This window comes from Pseudorasbora parva, chromosome 11, assembly GCF_024679245.1.
Source record: "Pseudorasbora parva isolate DD20220531a chromosome 11, ASM2467924v1, whole genome shotgun sequence".
NCBI classification, from domain to species: Eukaryota; Metazoa; Chordata; class Actinopteri; order Cypriniformes; family Gobionidae; genus Pseudorasbora; species Pseudorasbora parva.
In genome coordinates, this window is record NC_090182.1 from 328,166 (window position 1) to 352,207 (window position 24,042).

The following is a 24,042-nucleotide window of genomic DNA, read 5'->3' on the forward strand; positions in this document are numbered from 1 at the left end:
ACGGAGCAATGGAAGAAGGTGGCCTGGTCTGAGGAATCGCGTGTTCTTCTACATCACGTGAATGGCCGTGTGTGTGTGTGTGTGTGTGTGTGTGTGTGTGTGTGTGTGTGGCTTACCTGGGGAACACATGGCCCCAGGATGCACTATGGGGGACCAACACAATATTAGGAATGATGTAATGCCGGATCAGTGTGTGCTCATGTCCTGATTAAATGAAAACATTATGTCGGTTCTTTTTGGAGAGTTTGTTGATAAGCATGTTTTGGCGGCCTCTCCTGTCCTTTAGTGAACACACACATCGACTTCTCTAATTCTGTTCTGCTGATGACTCAATAATCAAATCACACTTTTCTTATTTGCATTTCCATTTTGCATTTATTTTTTTATCATTGAGTCAACTATTCTTCACCCTCACGTGATGTTTTACTGACACAATGAACTCCAACCCTTGACAGGTCAGAAAACACACACCGTATCCAATACACAGAGATATATATACTGTATATATATATATATATATATATATATATATATATATATATATATATATATATATATATATATATATATATATATATATATATATATATATATATATATATATATTTGTTATTTCTTGTATGTTTATTGTATTTATTATATTTTGTATTTTATGTGGAACTTTGATTGTGGCTTTTTTGGCCAGGGCTCCTTCGCAAAAGAGACTTGTTCTCAAAGGATTTCCCTGGTTAAATAAGGGTTAAAAAAAAAAAAAAATCTGGATACAATAAAAACATTAAAATAATAATAAGCTACATTGCTCTGCTAACAAAAACATGTTCTAAGAATGTTTTGCTAATGTTAAGTGTCAAACTTTAAAAAAAGGGACCATTCCATTAATGTCATTCAGTGAGACAGTGAGAATGGGTTGTAACATTACTAATACCCAGCGCGTCTGTGTATGACGCCAAAGGTTTCTCACTGAAATGAATGGAACACCCAGCGCGTCGAAACATGACGCCTTGGGGCACCTTTAGCGTCTTTATTGTGACGCGGAAGGCAGTTGACCATGCTTCGGTTTTTGACGCCTTGGGAGTGAGAATGGGTTGGTATGTGTGTGTGTGTGTGTGTGTGTGTGTGTGTGTGTGTGTGTGTGTGTGTGTGTGTGTGTGTGTGTGTGTGTGTGTGTGACGTTGCTTTTAAATGTTCTCCGAAACGGTTCTACAGGAATTGTACATTCTAGAATCTAATTCTGAAAAACTGTTGAATACTTTTAAAATAAAGTAGGCCTCTGTTGGCAAAACACACTTTATCAGGACCCACAAACACCCCCATCGCATTACACCTTATATTACACATAGAAGTTTAGTAAGTAAATGTACCATTTTTATTTATTTATTTTTATTTTGTGTGTACTATACACAATACTATAAAGCCCGTTCCGCCACTAAATAAAAAATAAAATAAAAAGCGTAATTGCAACTCAGAATTCTGACTTTTTCCTCACAATTGAGTGATATAAAGTCAGAATTCTAAGTTGCAATTACGCTTTTTATTTTATTTTTTATTTAGTGGCAGAATGGGCTTTATAGTATTGTGTATACATAAAAAATAAAAATAAATAAATAAAAAATGGTACGTTTACTTTCTAAACTTCTATGTGTAATATAACGTGTAATGACCCTTACAAAAGGAAAATATATTTACCAATATATTACTTTAAATATATTTAAATATATTGTATTGTAAATATATGGAATAATATATTGACACTTCTCTACATCCGACAGAAATATAACATGGGCTGCGTGTGGAAACTTAGGCAGGGGCTGCAATAGTAATTTCTCACTAGAAATGACATCAAAAGTGGAAAACGTTGGTCAACAATGTACATTTACACACACACTGACCACCAACCTTCTGATGTGGCTCATCATGCTTCCTCCAGATGAGCACTCTCTGCTCTCCACGCAGTCAGGAGGCTGAACACCTGAACCATCTGAGGAGACACGGCATCAGGTGAGCGGAGGCCGAGGAGCGCACAGGTGAGTTTACCAGAACCATCTGAGGAGACACGGCATCAGGTGAGCGGAGGCCGAGGAGCGCACAGGTGAGTTTACCTGAACCATCTGAGGAGACACGGCATCAGGTGAGCGGAGGCCGAGGAGCGCACAGGTGAGTTTACCTGAACCATCTGAGGAGACACGGCATCAGGTGAGCGGAGGCCCAGGAGCACACAGGTGAGTTTACCTGAACCATCTGAGGAGACACGGCATCAGGTGAGCGGAGGCCGAGGAGCGCACAGGTGAGTTTACCAGAACCATCTGAGGAGACACGGCATCAGGTGAGCGGAGGCCGAGGAGCGCACAGGTGAGTTTACCTGAACCATCTGAGGAGACACGGCATCAGGTGAGCGGAGGCCCAGGAGCGCACAGGTGAGTTTACCTGAACCATCTGAGGAGACACGGCATCAGGTGAGCGGAGGCCGAGGAGCGCACAGGTGAGTTTACCTGAACCATCTGAGGAGACACGGCATCATGTGAGCGGAGGCCGAGGAGCGCACAGGTGAGTTTACCTGAACCATCTGAGGAGACACGGCATCAGGTGAGCGGAGGCCCAGGAGCGCACAGGTGAGTTTACCTGAACCATCTGAGGAGACACGGCATCAGGTGAGCGGAGGCCGAGGAGCGCACAGGTGAGTTTACCTGAACCATCTGAGGAGACACGGCATCATGTGAGCGGAGGCCGAGGAGCGCACAGGTGAGTTTACCTGAACCATCTGAGGAGACACGGCATCAGGTGAGCGGAGGCCCAGAAACGCACAGGTGAGTTTACCTGAACCATCTGAGGAGACACGGCATCAGGTGAGCGGAGGCCGAGGAGCGCACAGGTGAGTTTACCTGAACCATCTGAGGAGACACGGCATCAGGTGAGCGGAGGCCCAGGAGCGCACAGGTGAGTTTACCTGAACCATCTGAGGAGACACGGCATCAGGTGAGCGGAGGCCGAGGAGCGCACAGGTGAGTTTACCTGAACCATCTGAGGAGACACGGCATCAGGTGAGCGGAGGCCGAGGAGCGCACAGGTGAGTTTACCAGAACCATCTGAGGAGACACGGCATCAGGTGAGCGGAGGCCGAGGAGCGCACAGGTGAGTTTACCTGAACCATCTGAGGAGACACGGCATCAGGTGAGCGGAGGCCGAGGAGCGCACAGGTGAGTTTACCTGAACCATCTGAGGAGACACGGCATCAGGTGAGCGGAGGCCGAGGAGCGCACAGGTGAGTTTACCAGAACCATCTGAGGAGACACGGCATCAGGTGAGCGGAGGCCCAGAAACGCACAGGTGAGTTTACCTGAACCATCTGAGGAGACACGGCTTTAGGTGAGCGGAGGCCGAGGAGCGCACAGGTGAGTTTACCTGAACCATCTGAGGAGACACGGCATCAGGTGAGCAGAGGCCCAGGAGCGCACAGGTGAGTTTACCTGAACCATCTGAGGAGACACGGCATCAGGTGAGCGGAGGCCCAGGAGCACACAGGTGAGTTTACCTGAACCATCTGAGGAGACACGGCATCAGGTGAGCGGAGGCCGAGGAGCGCACAGGTGAGTTTACCTGAACCATCTGAGGAGACACGGCATCAGGTGAGCGGAGGCCCAGGAGCTCACAGGTGAGTTTACCTGAACCATCTGAGGAGACACGGCATCAGGTGAGCGGAGGCCCAGGAGCGCACAGGTGAGTTTACCAGAACCATCTGAGGAGACACGGCATCAGGTGAGCGGAGGCCCAGGAGCTCACAGGTGAGTTTACCTGAACCATCTGAGGAGACACGGCATCAGGTGAGCGGAGGCCCAGGAGCTCACAGGTGAGTTTACCTGAACCATCTGAGGAGACACGGCATCAGGTGAGCGGAGGCCCAGGAGCGCACAGGTGAGTTTACCTGAACCAGAACAAGAGGAAGGAGAGGCAATAAGACTGATCAGAGTCAAGCAATCGAGCAAATTATATTTATTTATATATTTGTGTGGCGTGAGTTCATGAGGGAGGAATGGAGATGGCGCTGGACCGACAGATAATCATGAGCGGCGAGTGAATGCGAGCAAAGATAGCGGGTTATTTTTAAACGCATCTGGTGTGTGTTGAGGGAAGAGATGCTCCTCCGCAGCTCCACTGAGATAACCAGCCGCGGTCGGCTCTGATAAAGATGAGGACAAAGTGAAGCAGGAGATAATGCTCACAACACTCACACACACTCACTAATCCAAAGCGTGGTGTGTGTGTGCATGAGCAAAACATACGAGGGTACGCTAATAAATAAGGAACTCACGAGCTCCCCGTTGTTAACCCGTGGGGGCAGGAAGGGGCCGTCCACAAACTGATCCCACAAAGTCAGGAGCATGAAATTGTCCAAAATGTCTTGGTGAAGCATTAAGAGTTCCTTTCACTGGAACTAAGGGGCCAACCCCTGAAAAACAACCCAGTGACTTGGAGGAGTGTCCCAATACTTCTGGCAAAACAGTGTATTGCAAAGATTATTTCTGTCATCAATATTTGACACTGTGTGTGTGTGTGTGTGTGTGTGTGTGTGTGTGTGTGTGTGTGTGTGTGTGTGTGTGTATCTCAGCAGCACTAACAGCTGCTCAGTGTTACACTATTTCTGGAGCACAAGTTGTTTAAAAGGTCAGATAGAGACAGAAGGAGAGAGGGGGTGTAGAGAGAGAGAGGAAAGGAAGAAGGGAGGTAGAGCAAGAAAACCAGAAGAAAGACAGAAGGGTAAAGGAGTGAGAGGACAGTGTGTGTATGTGTGTGTGTCAGTTCAGCGATTACTGGAGATTTTTTGGGTTTGAACTGACGACTGGACAAATGGAGGATTCAGAGAACATCCCAGCGACCGGAGAGACGGAGGTGATGAATGAGCAGGTAACAGTGTGTGTGTGTGTGTGTGTGTGTGTGTGTGTGTGTGTGTGTGTGTGTGTGTGTGTGTGTGTGTGTGTGTGTGTGTGTGTGTGTGTGTGTGTGTCTGCACACGTATCATAATAACCACACAGATAATAAGATGTGTTCATTTACGTTAGGCTGTCAGATATAAAACATGATAAACCCAATGAATGCTCTCCGGCAGAGATGTGAGCTTTAGCTGTAGAGCAAACTTCAGAAACATTAACAGAACATACGTCAGATTTCTGGAGCACACATCCTCACAGCAGAGCGTTAAAACTTTCATATCTGTCAGATTAATTTGGAATAATTCAGCCGAACATATTGAACTAATCTGAAAGAGGTAATTTTGGATGTACTACAATATATTCCTCTTAAAAAATGAAACCGTCTGCACTCGCTCACCAAACACAATAAACTCACAGTACAGTGTGTGCCTCACATCTCTGCTTGAGCTGATCTATTACACTTATTCTCTCTGTGTCACACACACACACACACACACACACACACACACACAAGTCTAACGGTATGTGTTCAGTGTTTCCACAGACGTATATTAATGGCAATATTATTTAATTATTGTCATGTGGTAATTCAATATGACCACATTTACTCACACTCTCCCTCCCTCACACACACACACACACACACACCTGCTCATTCAGAGGAATCCGTCAGCTCTTTTTAAGACCGGTGAGTCATGACCTCATGTGACACCTGGGACAGCTAAACACACACACACACACACACACACACACACACCACACACACCACACACACCACACACACCACACACACACACCTTCAAAAGTGGACTGACTCACACTTACACTACAAAACGGCTTAGAATAGTGCATAAGTACTCAAATTCTTGTAAATGTTGTTACTTGTGTTTGGAGTACCCAGATATAAAATATAAATGCAGGGATTGTTCTTGTAATAAAGCTGGCTGGTGTGTAGGATACACTGAGAGCAGTATTTATGTGTCCGGCCCTTCACAGGATGGAGAACACATGGAGCCGCCGGAGCCGAAGTGTGTTCCAGCTGACGCAGAGCCAGGGGGCGGAGCTAATGAACCTGATACAGGGGGCAGGGCTGATACAACAGAGGGCAAGACTGATACAACAGGGGGCGGGGCTGATACAACAGGTGGTGGGACTGATACACCAGGGGGCGGGGCTGATACAACAGAGGGCAAGACTGATACAACAGGGGGCGGGGCTGATACAACAGGTGGTGGGACTGATACACTAGGGGGCGGAGCTGATACAACAGGGGGCAAGACTGATACAGCAGGGGGCAGGGCTGATACAGCAGGGGGCGGGGCTGATACAACAGGTGGTGGGACTGATACACTAGGGGGCGGAGCTGATACAACAGGGGGCAAGACTGATACACCAGGGGGCGGGGCTGATACACCACAGGGCGGAGCTGATACAACAGGGGGCAAGACTGATACACCAGGAGGCGGAGCTGATACAACAGGGGGTGGGACTGATACACCAGGGGGCGGAGCTGATACAACAGGGGGCAAGACTGATACACCAGGAGGCGGAGCTGATACAACAGGGGGCAAGACTGATACAACAGGGGGCAAGACTGATACGCCAGGGGGTGGAGCTAACAAGGACAACCAGAACACAGAAGCTGCAGCCAATGACAGTGAGGCATGTGAGCCTGAAGGCGGAGTCACAGAGAACAACACGGAGATAGACATTACACAACATAAAGAAGGAGAACAAGACAAAGAGACAAGGGTGAGTGAAAACAAAGAAAGTGCGGTAGAAGAAGAAGGAAAGGAGCGCAATGAGAAAGATTCCTGCGACAGAGATGGACAAGCGGAGGAAAAACACAAAGAGGAGGAGAAGAAGAGGACAAAACACACTGAAGGCAAAACTAAAACGAAGGAAGGCGAAGAGAAAAAAGAGAGCAAAGATGACGTCAAGAGCAAACCAGAAAATCTGGGGAGTAAAAGTAGAGCACCTCCGGCTAAACCATCGGTCAGTTCCCGATCGGCTCGACCCTCGGCCAGGAGAGACGCCATGGCGAAGTTTCAGAAGGACCAGTGAGTATAACACACACACACACACGCACACACACGTCTGTCAGGTCCGGGTGTTCCCCAGCTGGCGTCTGTCACCATTGGTCGATACGATATTTTCAGATACATCAAAAAGTTCTTAGATAAGATTACAGTCCGATCCGATTCAGGAGTATATCGATCAATAGTTCGATATTATGACATTATGATACTATGTGCCTATTTTACACAACCAGTTACATTTTTATCAACTCACAACTGCAACCAAAATATATAAACAACATTTATTTCAAAATGTCATAAAATGTTCGAATGCAACTATTCTCCTTAGGTGCATTCACTCATTTTTCCAAAGTCATCTTAAATTTTATTGACAATACAAATACATATTTTGGGAAAACATCATAAGTTGATTTTTTTAATTCATGCTGATTTTCTAAAATTGCTCGCCATTATGGAGATCAGTGTTCCCTTTGGTTGGGCGATTGGAACTTAATCTATATTTATATGATTCTCTTTGCAGTGATGCACAGTTGCTTGATTTCACACACACACACACACACACACACACACACACACACACACACACACACACACACACACACACACAATCATATTTGTGAATGAATGAATGATATATAATTATATTTCATCTCAAAAAATTATCTTTTAACATTTTATTGCTAACCGCTGGCATTAACTCTTAATTGGGTTGATATAATCGTTCTACTTTTGTGACAATATCTTGTAATTGACTATTCCTGTGTCACACACACTTTAGCATACAGCATCAAAACACAACAATGCTAACTTCAATGGTATTTTTTTATTTATTATTATTTTATTTTATTTATTTATTTTTATTATTATTATTATTAATAAGACCATTACAATCGTATTTGATGTCGCTATTGGGTTATACTGACACAAAAGCAAATAAAATGGTAAAATAAAGCCAAAAATAGTCAAACGAAGCAATTTATTTATGCCGAGATGCGCTTGATCACTCAAATATTTTAGGTAAGAACAACTTGATGCAATTAAGTTATGCTTACTCAAGGCAATGAGTTTGCACAACTGAATGTGGTTTGTAAACTGAACAACTTCGTTTTTACGGTGTATATATAAGACAGAAAAAGATAGGTTATTAATATTCTTTCATTGTGGAAAAGCATTATAATTTGAAAGGCTCCAACACAAAGTACTTCAGAAATAAGTAAATAAAGGCTCAGTTCAGTGGTCTATTTGTGCTGTTTGAGATGTGTCGCTTTAAAAGGGTGATGGATTGAGAAATCAACTTTACCTTGAGCCTTTGATATAAAAAAGGCCATGGTAATATAATAATATCCTGTATGTTTCAGAGCTGAAAACTTCCTTGTTAGTCAAAAAAACAGCTTTTATAGACACATTCACGTGGCCATAATGCACAGACTGAGACTGTGTGAACATGTGGAGAGCGTTAAAGCGAATGTGTCTTGAAAATGCTTTTTAACACATTGAATCGTCCGACATTAGATCAATTTAGTGTTACACCCCTATTTAACACCATAGAAACGGCCTCAGATGAACTATAAAACGAGAATAATTATTCTTTTCTTTTATTGGTTTTAAATGAATATAGAATATCTCCTGTTTTTCCGTGGGTGCAGAGTTTGTCGGGGCAGTTATTTTTCAAATAATGCTAAATCCAGCGGCCATCTTGTTTATTGGAGGTCATTGGTAATATCTGTTAGTCATCTTCTTGGCGTTAGTCTGTTTGGCCTTAAACTGGAGCATTTGTTCAGTAAGCGCATGTTTTCATGTTGAGTTTGTCTGTACAGAAGTGTGATTGCTGAGCTGAAGTCTCTTTAGTCTGAACAATATTGGCATGTTTCAGGACTCCGGCTGTCCGAAACTTCAAAGTTCAGCGGACATCTATAGGAATGGCAGGAGGAGCTTCAATCAAACAGAAGATTCTCAACTGGTGCAGGAACAAAACACAGAGATATGAGGTAAGCTGAAGCTCAGACTTCCTCTATAGCGAGACACACTCACTCTTAAACACAGAGATATGAGGTGAGCTGAAGCTCAGACTTCCTCTATAGCGAGACACACTCACTCTTAAACACAGAGATATGAGGTGAGCTGAAGCTCAGACTTCCTCTATAGCGAGACACGTTCACTCTTAAACACAGAGATATGAGGTGAGCTGAAGCTCAGACTTCCTCTATAGCGAGACACACTCACTCTTAAACACAGAGATATGAGGTGAGCTGAAGCTCAGGCTTCCTCTATAGCGAGACACGTTCACTCTTAAACACAGAGATATGAGGTGAGCTGAAGCTCAGACTTCCTCTATAGCGAGACACACTCACTCTTAAACACAGAGATATGAGGTGAGCTGAAGCTCAGACTTCCTCTATAGCGAGACACGTTCACTCTTAAACACAGAGATATGAGGTGAGCTGAAGCTCAGACTTCCTCTATAGCGAGACACACTCACTCTTAAACACAGAGATATGAGGTAAGCTGAAGCTCAGACTTCCTCTATAGCGAGACACACTCACTCTTAAACACAGAGATATGAGGTAAGCTGAAGCACAGACTTCCTCTATAGCGAGACACACTCACTCTTAAACACAGAGATATGAGGTGAGCTGGAGCTCAGACTTCCTCTATAGCGAGACACACTCACTCTTAAACACAGAGATATGAGGTGAGCTGAAGCTCAGACTTCCTCTATAGCGAGACACACTCACTCTTAAACACAGAGATATGAGGTGAGCTGAAGCTCAGACTTCCTCTATAGCGAGACACATTCACTCTTAAACACAGAGATATGAGGTGAGCTGGAGCTCAGACTTCCTCTATAGCGAGACACACTCACTCTTAAACACAGAGATATGAGGTCAGCTGAAGCTCAGACTTCCTCTATAGCGAGACACACTCACTCTTAAACACAGAGATATGAGGTGAGCTGAAGCTCAGACTTCCTCTATAGCGAGACACACTCACTCTTAAACACAGAGATATGAGGTGAGCTGAAGCTCAGACTTCCTCTATAGCGAGACACACTCACTCTTAAACACAGAGATATGAGGTGAGCTGAAGCTCAGACTTCCTCTATAGCGAGACACACTCACTCTTAAACACAGAGATATGAGGTAAGCTGAAGCTCAGACTTCCTCTATAGCGAGACACACTCACTCTTAAACACAGAGATATGAGGTCAGCTGAAGCTCAGACTTCCTCTATAGCGAGACACACTCACTCTTAAACACAGAGATATGAGGTCAGCTGAAGCTCAGACTTCCTCTATAGCGAGACACACTCACTCTTAAACACAGAGATATGAGGTCAGCTGAAGCTCAGACTTCCTCTATAGCGAGACACACTCACTCTTAAACACAGAGATATGAGGTGAGCTGAAGCTCAGACTTCCTCTATAGCGAGACACACTCACTCTTAAACCCAGAGATATGAGGTGAGCTGAAGCTCAGACTTCCTCTATAGCGAGACACACTCACTCTTAAACACAGAGATATGAGGTGAGCTGAAGCTCAGACTTCCTCTATAGCGAGACACACTCACTCTTAAACACAGAGATATGAGGTCAGCTGAAGCTCAGACTTCCTCTATAGCGAGACACACTCACTCTTAAACACAGAGATATGAGGTCAGCTGAAGCTCAGACTTCCTCTATAGCGAGACACACTCACTCTTAAACACAGAGATATGAGGTAAGCTGAAGCTCAGACTTCCTCTATAGCGAGACACACTCACTCTTAAACACAGAGATATGAGGTGAGCTGAAGCTCAGACTTCCTCTATAGCGAGACACACTCACTCTTAAACACAGAGATATGAGGTGAGCTGGAGCTCAGGCTTCCTCTATAGCGAGACACACTCACTCTTAAACACAGAGATATGAGGTGAGCTGAAGCTCAGACTTCCTCTATAGCGAGACACACTCACTCTTAAACACAGAGATATGAGGTAAGCTGAAGCTCAGACTTCCTCTATAGCGAGACACACTCACTCTTAAACACAGAGATATGAGGTAAGCTGAAGCTCAGACTTCCTCTATAGCTAGACACACTCACTCTTAAACACAGAGATATGAGGTGAGCTGAAGCTCAGACTTCCTCTATAGCGAGACACACTCACTCTTAAACACAGAGATATGAGGTCAGCTGAAGCTCAGACTTCCTCTATAGCGAGACACACTCACTCTTAAACCCAGAGATATGAGGTGAGCTGAAGCTCAGACTTCCTCTATAGCGAGACACACTCACTCTTAAACACAGAGATATGAGGTAAGCTGAAGCTCAGACTTCCTCTATAGCGAGACACACTCACTCTTAAACACAGAGATATGAGGTAAGCTGAAGCTCAGACTTCCTCTATAGCGAGACACACTCACTCTTAAACCCAGAGATATGAGGTGAGCTGAAGCTCAGACTTCCTCTATAGCGAGACACACTCACTCTTAAACACAGAGATATGAGGTAAGCTGAAGCTCAGACTTCCTCTATAGCTAGACACACTCACTCTTAAACACAGAGATATGAGGTGAGCTGAAGCTCAGGCTTCCTCTATAGCGAGACACACTCACTCTTAAACACAGAGATATGAGGTGAGCTGAAGCTCAGACTTCCTCTATAGCGAGACACACTCACTCTTAAACACAGAGATATGAGGTGAGCTGAAGCTCAGACTTCCTCTATAGCTAGACACACTCACTCTTAAACACAGAGATATGAGGTCAGCTGAAGCTCAGACTTCCTCTATAGCGAGACACACTCACTCTTAAACACAGAGATATGAGGTCAGCTGAAGCTCAGACTTCCTCTATAGCGAGACACATTCACTCTTAAACACAGAGATATGAGGTCAGCTGAAGCTCAGACTTCCTCTATAGCGAGACACACTCACTCTTAAACACAGATATATGAGGTCAGCTGAAGCTCAGACTTCCTCTATAGCGAGACACATTCACTCTTAAACACAGAGATATGAGGTCAGCTGGAGCTCAGGCTTCCTCTATAGCGAGACACGTTCACTCTTAAACACAGAGATATGAGGTCAGCTGAAGCTCAGACTTCCTCTATAGCGATACACACTCACTCTTAAACACAGAGATATGAGGTGAGCTGGAGCTCAGACTTCCTCTATAGCGAGACACACTCACTCTTAAACACAGAGATATGAGGTGAGCTGAAGCTCAGACTTCCTCTATAGTGAGACACACTCACTCTTAAACACAGAGATATGAGGTGAGCTGGAGCTCAGACTTCCTCTATAGCGAGACACGTTCACTCTTAAACACAGAGATATGAGGTCAGCTGAAGCTCAGACTTCCTCTATAGCGAGACACACTCACTCTTAAACACAGAGATATGAGGTCAGCTGAAGCTCAGACTTCCTCTATAGCGAGACACACTCACTCTTAAACACAGAGATATGAGGTGAGCTGAAGCTCAGACTTCCTCTATAGCGAGACACACTCACTCTTAAACACAGAGATATGAGGTGAGCTGAAGCTCAGACTTCCTCTATAGCGAGACACACTCACTCTTAAACACAGAGATATGAGGTGAGCTGGAGCTCAGACTTCCTCTATAGCGAGACACACTCACTCTTAAACACAGAGATATGAGGTGAGCTGAAGCTCAGGCTTCCTCTATAGCGAGACACACTCACTCTTAAACACAGAGATATGAGGTGAGCTGAAGCTCAGACTTCCTCTATAGCGAGACACACTCACTCTTAAACACAGAGATATGAGGTAAGCTGAAGCTCAGGCTTCCTCTATAGCGAGACACACTCACTCTTAAACACAGAGATATGAGGTCAGCTGAAGCTCAGACTTCCTCTATAGCGAGACACACTCACTCTTAAACACAGAGATATGAGGTAAGCTGAAGCTCAGACTTCCTCTATAGCGAGACACACTCACTCTTAAACACAGAGATATGAGGTGAGCTGAAGCTCAGACTTCCTCTATAGCGAGACACACTCACTCTTAAACACAGAGATATGAGGTGAGCTGAAGCTCAGACTTCCTCTATAGCTAGACACACTCACTCTTAAACACAGAGATATGAGGTGAGCTGAAGCTCAGACTTCCTCTATAGCGAGACACACTCACTCTTAAACACAGAGATATGAGGTGAGCTGAAGCTCAGGCTTCCTCTATAGCGAGACACACTCACTCTTAAACACAGAGATATGAGGTGAGCTGAAGCTCAGACTTCCTCTATAGCGAGACACACTCACTCTTAAACCCAGAGATATGAGGTGAGCTGAAGCTCAGACTTCCTCTATAGCTAGACACACTCACTCTTAAACACAGAGATATGAGGTGAGCTGAAGCTCAGACTTCCTCTATAGCGAGACACACTCACTCTTAAACACAGAGATATGAGGTGAGCTGAAGCTCAGGCTTCCTCTATAGCGAGACACACTCACTCTTAAACACAGAGATATGAGGTGAGCTGAAGCTCAGACTTCCTCTATAGCAGGACACACTCACTCTTAAACACAGAGATATGAGGTGAGCTGAAGCTCAGACTTCCTCTATAGCGAGACACACTCACTCTTAAACACAGAGATATGAGGTGAGCTGAAGCTCAGACTTCCTCTATAGCGAGACACGTTCACTCTTAAACACAGAGATATGAGGTGAGCTGAAGCTCAGACTTCCTCTATAGCGAGACACACTCACTCTTAAACACAGAGATATGAGGTCAGCTGAAGCTCAGACTTCCTCTATAGCGAGACACACTCACTCTTAAACACAGAGATATGAGGTGAGCTGAAGCTCAGACTTCCTCTATAGTGAGCTGAAGCTCAGGCTTCCTCTATAGCGAGACACGTTCACTCTTAAACACAGAGATATGAGGTGAGCTGAAGCTCAGACTTCCTCTATAGCGAGACACACTCACTCTTAAACACAGAGATATGAGGTGAGCTGGAGCTCAGACTTCCTCTATAGCGAGACACATTCACTCTTAAACACAGAGATATGAGGTCAGCTGAAGCTCAGACTTCCTCTATAGCGAGACACACTCACTCTTAAACACAGAGATATGAGGTGAGCTGAAGCTCAGACTTCCTCTATAGCGAGACACACTCACTCTTAAACACAGAGATATGAGGTAAGCTGAAGCTCAGACTTCCTCTATAGCGAGACACACTCACTCTTAAACAAAGAGATATGAGGTGAGCTGAAGCTCAGGCTTCCTCTATAGCGAGACACACTCACTCTTAAACACAGAGATATGAGATAAGCTGAAGCTCAGACTTCCTCTATAGCGAGACACGTTCACTCTTAAACACAGAGATATGAGGTAAGCTGAAGCTCAGACTTCCTCTATAGCGAGACACACTCACTCTTAAACACAGAGATATGAGGTGAGCTGAAGCTCAGACTTCCTCTATAGCGAGACACACTCACTCTTAAACACAGAGATATGAGGTGAGCTGAAGCTCAGACTTCCTCTATAGCTAGACACACTCACTCTTAAACACAGAGATATGAGGTGAGCTGAAGCTCAGACTTCCTCTATAGCGAGACACACTCACTCTTAAACACAGAGATATGAGGTCAGCTGAAGCTCAGACTTCCTCTATAGCGAGACACACTCACTCTTAAACACAGAGATATGAGGTGAGCTGAAGCTCAGACTTCCTCTATAGCGAGACACGTTCACTCTTAAACACAGAGATATGAGGTGAGCTGAAGCTCAGACTTCCTCTATAGTGAGACACGTTCACTCTTAAACACAGAGATATGAGGTGAGCTGAAGCTCAGGCTTCCTCTATAGCGATACACACTCACTCTTAAACACAGAGATATGAGGTAAGCTGGAGCTCAGACTTCCTCTATAGCGAGACACACTCACTCTTAAACACAGAGATATGAGGTCAGCTGAAGCTCAGACTTCCTCTATAGCGAGACACACTCACTCTTAAACACAGAGATATGAGGTAAGCTGAAGCTCAGACTTCCTCTATAGCGAGACACATTCACTCTTAAACACAGAGATATGAGGTAAGCTGAAGCTCAGACTTCCTCTATAGCGAGACACACTCACTCTTAAACACAGAAGATATGAGGTCAGCTGAAGCTCAGGCTTCCTCTATAGCGAGACACACTCACTCTTAAACACAGAGATATGAGGTGAGCTGAAGCTCAGACTTCCTCTATAGCGAGACACACTCACTCTTAAACACAGAGATATGAGGTAAGCTGAAGCTCAGACTTCCTCTATAGCGAGACACACTCACTCTTAAACACAGAGATATGAGGTGAGCTGAAGCTCAGGCTTCCTCTATAGCGAGACACACTCACTCTTAAACACAGAGATATGAGATAAGCTGAAGCTCAGACTTCCTCTATAGCGAGACACGTTCACTCTTAAACACAGAGATATGAGGTAAGCTGAAGCTCAGACTTCCTCTATAGCGAGACACACTCACTCTTAAACACAGAGATATGAGGTCAGCTGAAGCTCAGGCTTCCTCTATAGCGAGACACACTCACTCTTAAACACAGAGATATGAGGTCAGCTGAAGCTCAGACTTCCTCTATAGCGAGACACACTCACTCTTAAACACAGAGATATGAGGTCAGCTGAAGCTCAGACTTCCTCTATAGCGAGACACACTCACTCTTAAACACAGAGATATGAGGTGAGCTGAAGCTCAGACTTCCTCTATAGCGAGACACGTTCACTCTTAAACACAGAGATATGAGGTGAGCTGAAGCTCAGACTTCCTCTATAGTGAGACACGTTCACTCTTAAACACAGAGATATGAGGTGAGCTGAAGCTCAGGCTTCCTCTATAGCGATACACACTCACTCTTAAACACAGAGATATGAGGTAAGCTGGAGCTCAGACTTCCTCTATAGCGAGACACACTCACTCTTAAACACAGAGATATGAGGTCAGCTGAAGCTCAGACTTCCTCTATAGCGAGACACACTCACTCTTAAACACAGAGATATGAGGTAAGCTGAAGCTCAGACTTCCTCTATAGCGAGACACATTCACTCTTAAACACAGAGATATGAGGTAAGCTGAAGCTCAGACTTCCTCTATAGCGAGACACACTCACTCTTAAACACAGAGATATGAGGTCAGCTGAAGCTCAGGCTTCCTCTATAGCGAGACACACTCACTCTTAAACACAGAGATATGAGGTCAGCTGAAGCTCAGACTTCCTCTATAGCGAGACACACTCACTCTTAAACACAGAGATATGAGGTAAGCTGAAGCTCAGACTTCCTCTATAGCGAGACACATTCACTCTTAAACAAAGAGATATGAGGTAAGCTGAAGCTCAGGCTTCCTCTATAGCGAGACACACTCACTCTTAAACACAGAGATATGAGGTCAGCTGAAGCTCAGACTTCCTCTATAGCGAGACACATTCACTCTTAAACACAGAGATATGAGGTAAGCTGAAGCTCAGACTTCCTCTATAGCGAGACACACTCACTCTTAAACACAGAGATATGAGGTGAGCTGAAGCTCAGACTTCCTCTATAGCGAGACACACTCACTCTTAAACACAGAGATATGAGGTGAGCTGAAGCTCAGACTTCCTCTATAGCGAGACACACTCACTCTTAAACACAGAGATATGAGGTCAGCTGAAGCTCAGACTTCCTCTATAGCGAGACACATTCACTCTTAAACACAGAGATATGAGGTCAGCTGAAGCTCAGACTTCCTCTATAGCGAGACACACTCACTCTTAAACACAGAGATATGAGGTCAGCTGAAGCTCAGACTTCCTCTATAGCGAGACACACTCACTCTTTAACACAGAGATATGAGGTGAGCTGAAGCTCAGGCTTCCTCTATAGCGAGACACACTCACTCTTAAACACAGAGATATGAGGTGAGCTGAAGCTCAGACTTCCTCTATAGCGAGACACACTCACTCTTAAACACAGAGATATGAGGTAAGCTGGAGCTCAGACTTCCTCTATAGCGAGACACACTCACTCTTAAACACAGATATATGAGGTCAGCTGAAGCTCAGACTTCCTCTATAGCGAGACACACTCACTCTTAAACACAGAGATATGAGGTGAGCTGAAGCTCAGACTTCCTCTATAGCGAGACACACTCACTCTTAAACACAGAGATATGAGGTGAGCTGAAGCTCAGACTTCCTCTATAGCGAGACACACTCACTCTTAAACACAGAGATATGAGGTCAGCTGAAGCTCAGGCTTCCTCTATAGCGAGACACACTCACTCTTAAACACAGAGATATGAGGTAAGCTGGAGCTCAGACTTCCTCTATAGCGAGACACACTCACTCTTAAACACAGAGATATGAGGTGAGCTGAAGCTCAGACTTCCTCTATAGCGAGACACACTCACTCTTAAACACAGAGATATGAGGTAAGCTGGAGCTCAGACTTCCTCTATAGCGATACACACTCACTCTTAAACACAGAGATATGAGGTAAGCTGAAGCTCAGACTTCCTCTATAGCAAGACACACTCACTCTTAAACACAGAGATATGAGGTGAGCTGAAGATCAGGCTTCCTCTATAGCGAGACACACTCACTCTTAAACACAGAGATATGAGGTCAGCTGGAGCTCAGACTTCCTCTATAGCGAGACACACTCACTCTTAAACACAGAGATATGAGGTGAGCTGAAGCTCAGACTTCCTCTATAGCGAGACACACTCACTCTTAAACACAGAGATATGAGGTGAGCTGAAGCTCAGACTTCCTCTATAGCGAGACACACTCACTCTTAAACACAGAGATATGAGGTCAGCTGAAGCTCAGACTTCCTCTATAGCGAGACACACTCACTCTTAAACACAGAGATATGAGGTCAGCTGGAGCTCAGGCTTCCTCTATAGCGACACGTTCACTCTTAAACACAGAGATATGAGGTCAGCTGAAGCTCAGACTTCCTCTATAGCGAGACACACTCACTCTTAAACACAGAGATATGAGGTCAGCTGAAGCTCAGACTTCCTCTATAGCGAGACACACTCACTCTTAAACACAGAGATATGAGGTAAGCTGGAGCTCAGACTTCCTCTATAGCGATACACACTCACTCTTAAACACAGAGATATGAGGTAAGCTGAAGCTCAGACTTCCTCTATAGCAAGACACACTCACTCTTAAACACAGAGATATGAGGTGAGCTGAAGATCAGGCTTCCTCTATAGCGAGACACACTCACTCTTAAACACAGAGATATGAGGTCAGCTGGAGCTCAGACTTCCTCTATAGCGAGACACACTCACTCTTAAACACAGAGATATGAGGTGAGCTGAAGCTCAGACTTCCTCTATAGCGAGACACACTCACTCTTAAACACAGAGATATGAGGTGAGCTGAAGCTCAGACTTCCTCTATAGCGAGACACACTCACTCTTAAACACAGAGATATGAGGTCAGCTGAAGCTCAGACTTCCTCTATAGCGAGACACACTCACTCTTAAACACAGAGATATGAGGTCAGCTGGAGCTCAGGCTTCCTCTATAGCGACACGTTCACTCTTAAACACAGAGATATGAGGTCAGCTGAAGCTCAGACTTCCTCTATAGCGAGACACACTCACTCTTATGAAGATGTGTTTCTCTTCTGCTGCTCATGGTTATCTCTCACAGATGGTATGAGGAACATGCCGTTTCAATGACAGTGTCTTCTATCTCCAAGGGTGTCTGCATAGAGAACTTCTCTTCCTCTTGGAGCGACGGCCTGGCGTTCTGTGCACTCGTTCATCGCTTCTTTCCCTCTGCTTTTGACTTCTCCTCCCTCAAATCCAGCGAACGAGAGAAGAACTTCAGCCTGGCCTTCAGCACCGCAGAGTAAGTGACACTTCAGTGGGAGAGGCATCAGACAAAGGCGCAGGGGTGTGTGAAGAACAAAGAGGGACTGGGGTGGTTGCTAGGGCGTTGCTAGGCTGTTCCAGGTGGTTGCTAGGGCTTTGCTAGGCTGTTCAGGGTGGTTGCTAGAGGGTTCTGCGTGGTTGGTATGGTGTTGCTAGGTGGCTGCTAAGGTATTCTGGATGGTTTGTTAGGGTATTTCTAGTTGGTTACTATGATAACCTGGGTGGTGGCTAGGCTGTTGATAGGGTGTTTTGAGCGGTTAATATGTGGTTGCTAGGGTGTTCTGGGCAGATGCTAGGTGGTTGCTAAGGTATTCTGGTTGGTTGCTAGGTGTTTGCTATGGTTCAGCTTGGCAGTTTCTAAGTTGCTATTTTGGGTGGTTTGCTAGGTGGTTGCTATGGTGTTGCTAGGCAGATACTAAGATGTTCTGGGTGGTTGCTAGGGTTTTCCACATTGTTGGTATGGAGTTGCTAGGTGGTTGCTAGGGTATCTTGGGTGGTTGCTAAGTGGTTGATAGTGTGTTTGGTGTTCTGCATAATTGATATGGTGTTTCAAAGTAGTTGCCAAGGTATCCAAGGTGGTTGCTAGGGTGTTTTCTCGTCAGCTGCTATGGTAACCTGGGTGGTGGGTTGGGTGTTTTGGGTGGTTGCCAGGGTGATCTGGGTGGATGCTAGGTGGTTGCTAAGGTATTCTGTATTGGATAGGAATGGGGAAGAACCTCATTTACAGTCTAGTAATATGCTTCTTAAGATTACTCAAGATTTAGAACTGTATGATGTGTGGAGGGATAGGAATCAATTAATGAAACAATACACATGGGTTAACATACTAGATTATATGATTAAACGAGCACGGCTGGACAGAGAACATGTTAATAAATCAGACAACAACAGTGTTATGAATGCTCGTATATTTCCTTTTGGGTTTTCTGATAATCATATAGTGACTATTGATTTCAATACCAAAAGAATATCTCACTCCAAATCCTATTGGCATTTTAATGGGACAGTGTTACATGATAAGTCATTTTGTGAAAAATATCAATGGTTTTGGGAAAGTTGGAAATTGAAAAAGGAACATTTTGAAAATATGATTCAATGGTGGGAGGAAAAGTCCAAATCAAGATTTTTTTGTCAACAATTTTCTTATAATAACACTGCGATTGTTAAGAGAAATATTGGATATTTAGAAAACGATAATAATAACATGTTTTAGGAGAGGATTTTCATAATATGATATAAAAAACGTATTATGCCCAGCAGCTGTCAAAGAGCAGTATTATTGCTTTAGCCTAAAACTGGCGATTTAGGGTTGTTCAAAAATGGCGTCCAGTGTCTTTAATGTTCAAGATCACAAAATATTGTCTAAGTGTTTAGCAAATAGATTAAAGAAGATATTGAGTATTTTTGTGCAAAATCAGCAAACATACTGTGTTCCAGGACATAATGGATCATTTATTTCTAATAAGAGATGTATAATTGACCTTTCTATGAGTAATAATTTTAATATTGGTTTCCTTTCGATTGTTTAAGAAAAATCATGTGCTCGTGTGGGTCATGATTACCTTTTAAATGATTTGAAAGCATTTGGGTTTGAAGAAAAACTCATTTCCTGGATGGCGTTACAGTATAGAGACGCTTCAGTAATGCTTAAGGTATGAGGGGACCGAGTTGCCCAGTACCGGTTAGCAGGGGCATTAGGCAGGGCTGTCCACTTTCTGCACAGCTCTACAGTTTGGCGATTGAGCCTTTGCTATATACCAGGAGATCTTAATGGGTCACATATCTCCGTTTCAGCTTACGCTGATGACGTAACCGTTTTTATTACTGAACAGAAGGATATTTAGATACTGTGTAGTAGTTTAGATTTATATGAAAATGCTTCTTCCGCTAAAGTGAAATGGGTGAAGAGGGAGGGTTTGGTTGTAGGTCCCTAGGGAAATGGCGGACCACTTTAGTTTCCAGGGGGACTGCAATGAGGTACAGTGGGAATACCAATTCTTGGAGTGTTTCTTGGCAAAGAAAGTTATAGGGAAGAACCTGTGAGGGAATGCTGGAGAAGGTGTCAGCTAAGCTGTCTAAATGGCCAAGGCTATTACCTGAACTATCCTACAGGGGGAGAGTCTTGGTTACAAACAATCTGGCCGCATCCATGCTATGGCATAGACTTGATGTTTTGGATCCACCAAAGGAAGTGCTAAAACTTATACAGGGAAAATATGTGGATTTAGTTTGGTCGGGGCAACTCTGGGTTCCTGGACCTGCATTATATCTGCCTTTATGAAGGAGGACAAGCTTTGATTGGTATGAGAAGCAGGATTGATTCTTTTAGAGTGCAAACGGCACAGAGAAGACTATATGAAGAGGATCTGGGATGGGTTCGTGTTGCTTGAGCTCGTTTAAGGACAGTATGTGGTCTCGGTTATGATAAGCAATTTTACTGAGACTAAATGAACTGGACTTAATGAATCTAGCCCTGTTTTATCAACTAATGCTGAAAGCTTGGCAAGATAACGTCAATATCAACAGAGACCTAAAATGACAATATGAAAGACTTGAAAAAGTAAGTTATTAGGTATAGGTACAGTAGATGCAGATGAAGCGTGTAAAGGAATGGTGATTTCAAGAATTAGAAATATGAAAATTGAATATACATATTTTAAATTGATTAATGATATTCAAATGTTTTCTGAAATAGTGTCTGTTGGAGGAGTGTTGTGTGAGGATTATGAACAATGATGTGCTTGTGTTGAAATTTTAAAGATCTGTGTAAATATATATATGAAGTATTAGTATGTGTTTGTATTTGATTGTATTATTGAAGGTGAAGTTTTGTAAATAGACAAATCTGAATTCTCTCTCTCCCTCTCTACCCCCCCCCCCCCCTCTCTCTCTCTCTCTCTCTCTCTCTCTCTCTCTCTCTCTTATATCTGCTGCAGGTCTCTGGCTGACTGCTGCCCTCTTCTGGAGGTGTCTGATATGCTCCTGATGGGCAACAGGCCAGACCCTCTGTGTGTCTTCACCTATGTTCAGGCTCTCTGCCATCACCTCTCCAAGATAGAGAAGGAGAGGAAGGAGAAGGGCGGAGGAGAAGAGGGAGAGAGGGATGAGAGTCCACAAGACCAGGACACGGAGGGCATGAAGACAGACCAGAATGAGAACGTTATAAATGTTGTGGAGGAGAAACTGAAGGAATAGTGACGAGATCAGAATCAGATTCTTTGTTTAATAGTTTTGTGCTTTATAGTTTTATCCTTTTTTGGCCTGTTTTAAAATGTGCATTTAGTTTGGTGTGATTCCTCATATTCTGACTCATTGCTGATGTTTTTGTTTATAGCAAACGGTTTAAATTATAACAAGTTCAGTTTATTTAAGAGTTTGGAAACCGATTGCAAAGTAAACTTAAAGATTGAAGTTAAATAAGTAATAAGCAACTCTAAGTTAAGTCAGTCAACTAATAATAATATAAGGTAAGTTTAATACTTCCATTTGACTTCCTAAATAAGATGGATTTAACTTTAATTTTAAGCAACGGGGGCTTTAAAAACTACATGCAATCGGTTTCTGACAACTATAGTCCAGAAGGCATGCGGCGCACGTTTGACTTTAACAACACTTTATTTGTGTAATAAACAGTTTAAGCACATCACAATAATAATAAACCTGCTGTCCATGTTCTTAAGACCCTTACACATCTACAGACCCGACTGAAATTACAGCATTCATAACTGCACTAGGAACTGTACATCTACTGTCGTTATCATCAAAATACATTTAGCATTTTAATCTAGTTTAGTGTATAAGGGGGATTTTTAAATAGGCAAACTATTAAAGTGAAATGTTTTAAAGGACAGATAATAATTTATTTGCGGTTTAATTATTTGAGAGCATGAAGGTTTGTCGATAGGCTCGTTCTTCTCTATTCAAATGAACAAAAATATATATTTTCTTTAAAAATAGTTGTAAAGAACCTTAAGTTGTTCTACAACGGGATGACTTATAATCTTAAGCAGCTTTTTCTTTACAATCTGAAAATACACTGACATTTTTTCTTTTCACTTTTCATCAAAGTAAAAAATAAAATACTTCTATGCAGTGTGTTCCATTTCCTTACAAAAATAAGTAAACTTCAAGTATATTCTGAAAGCACACTTTGTTTTAACACTGCTAAATTGGCCCACTTTTTAGTGTATAAAAGTAGACTTTATATTGACTACACAACTAGCTTACAACTAAGTGTTTTGTCTGTACTGCATCTGTACTACAAGTGAACTTATAGGAATACTAATAGTTTACTAGGTAAATACTTCTATGACATTTTTTCATTTATGAAGTATACTCTCAGTAAACTATACCGCACGCATACTTGTATGATCTTTAGGTGAACATAACATATTTTAAGTGCAAAAATAATATATAAATAGTAAACTATAAGTATACTTCTATTCCTAATTGGGTATTGATTGTAATATACTGTACTTTAAGTAGATTTGAAATTAATTCCTATGTACATTACCAGTGCCATTTCACATATGAATCGGTTTTCTTTATAAATCAATATTTTCAAGCAATGTAAGTTTATAAGACAGTATGTAAAACTCTGAAGAAGTATTTAATAGGCTACTCAATCAAACAAGCCAAGTGTACTTAGAAGGCCTACTTATGCTTTTAAGTAGATCTCAATCAAAATATTGAGTACAAATATACTTTTCTGGGAAGTACATAAACAGTTGACTAACAGTTTAGTACGTATAGCAAAGTGTACTCTATTCCCTCTCTATTCTAGCTTATGCTACTCTGAGTAATGACCGAAACTCGGTGTTTAAGGCACTTTTTGCGTTCTTCGCCTCTTCATGACGGATCGCTTCCTGTACTCCTCAGCTCTAATTTGCTTTGGACAAAAGCGTCTGCTAAATGCATAATTGTAAATGTCAATGTAAATGTAAATGTCAATAGCACACTTTTAAGTAAGGGATGTATACTGATAATTTCACAAATCGACAATCATTATGAACATAAGTGTGCATAGTGTTCATAACTTATGGCGAGTTATAAGATAGCTGGGTTCCCACTTGTCCAAGAAAACATTTAAAACCTGGAAAATTGATGATCCATTTTAAAGTCCTGGAAAACACATGGAAAATTTGAGAAAATGTTGTGTCCTGGAACATTTGTAATAAGATTTAAAGTTAAAAACAAAGAGTTTATCACAGGCT

General features: G+C 43.2%; 1 protein-coding gene across 1 annotated transcript; it reads left to right on the forward strand.

The window, feature by feature from the left end:
* Positions 1 to 6,314: 6,314 nt before the first annotated feature.
* smtnl1 (smoothelin-like 1) lies at positions 6,315 to 22,848 on the forward strand (the record flags this gene model as incomplete). The annotated part of the gene is made up of 4 exons (XM_067457443.1): positions 6,315 to 6,985; positions 8,838 to 8,952; positions 18,655 to 18,806; positions 21,766 to 22,848. Coding segments are annotated over 4 exons (1,197 nt in total), but the record flags the coding sequence as incomplete, so codon positions are not given.
* Positions 22,849 to 24,042: the final 1,194 nt, after the last annotated feature.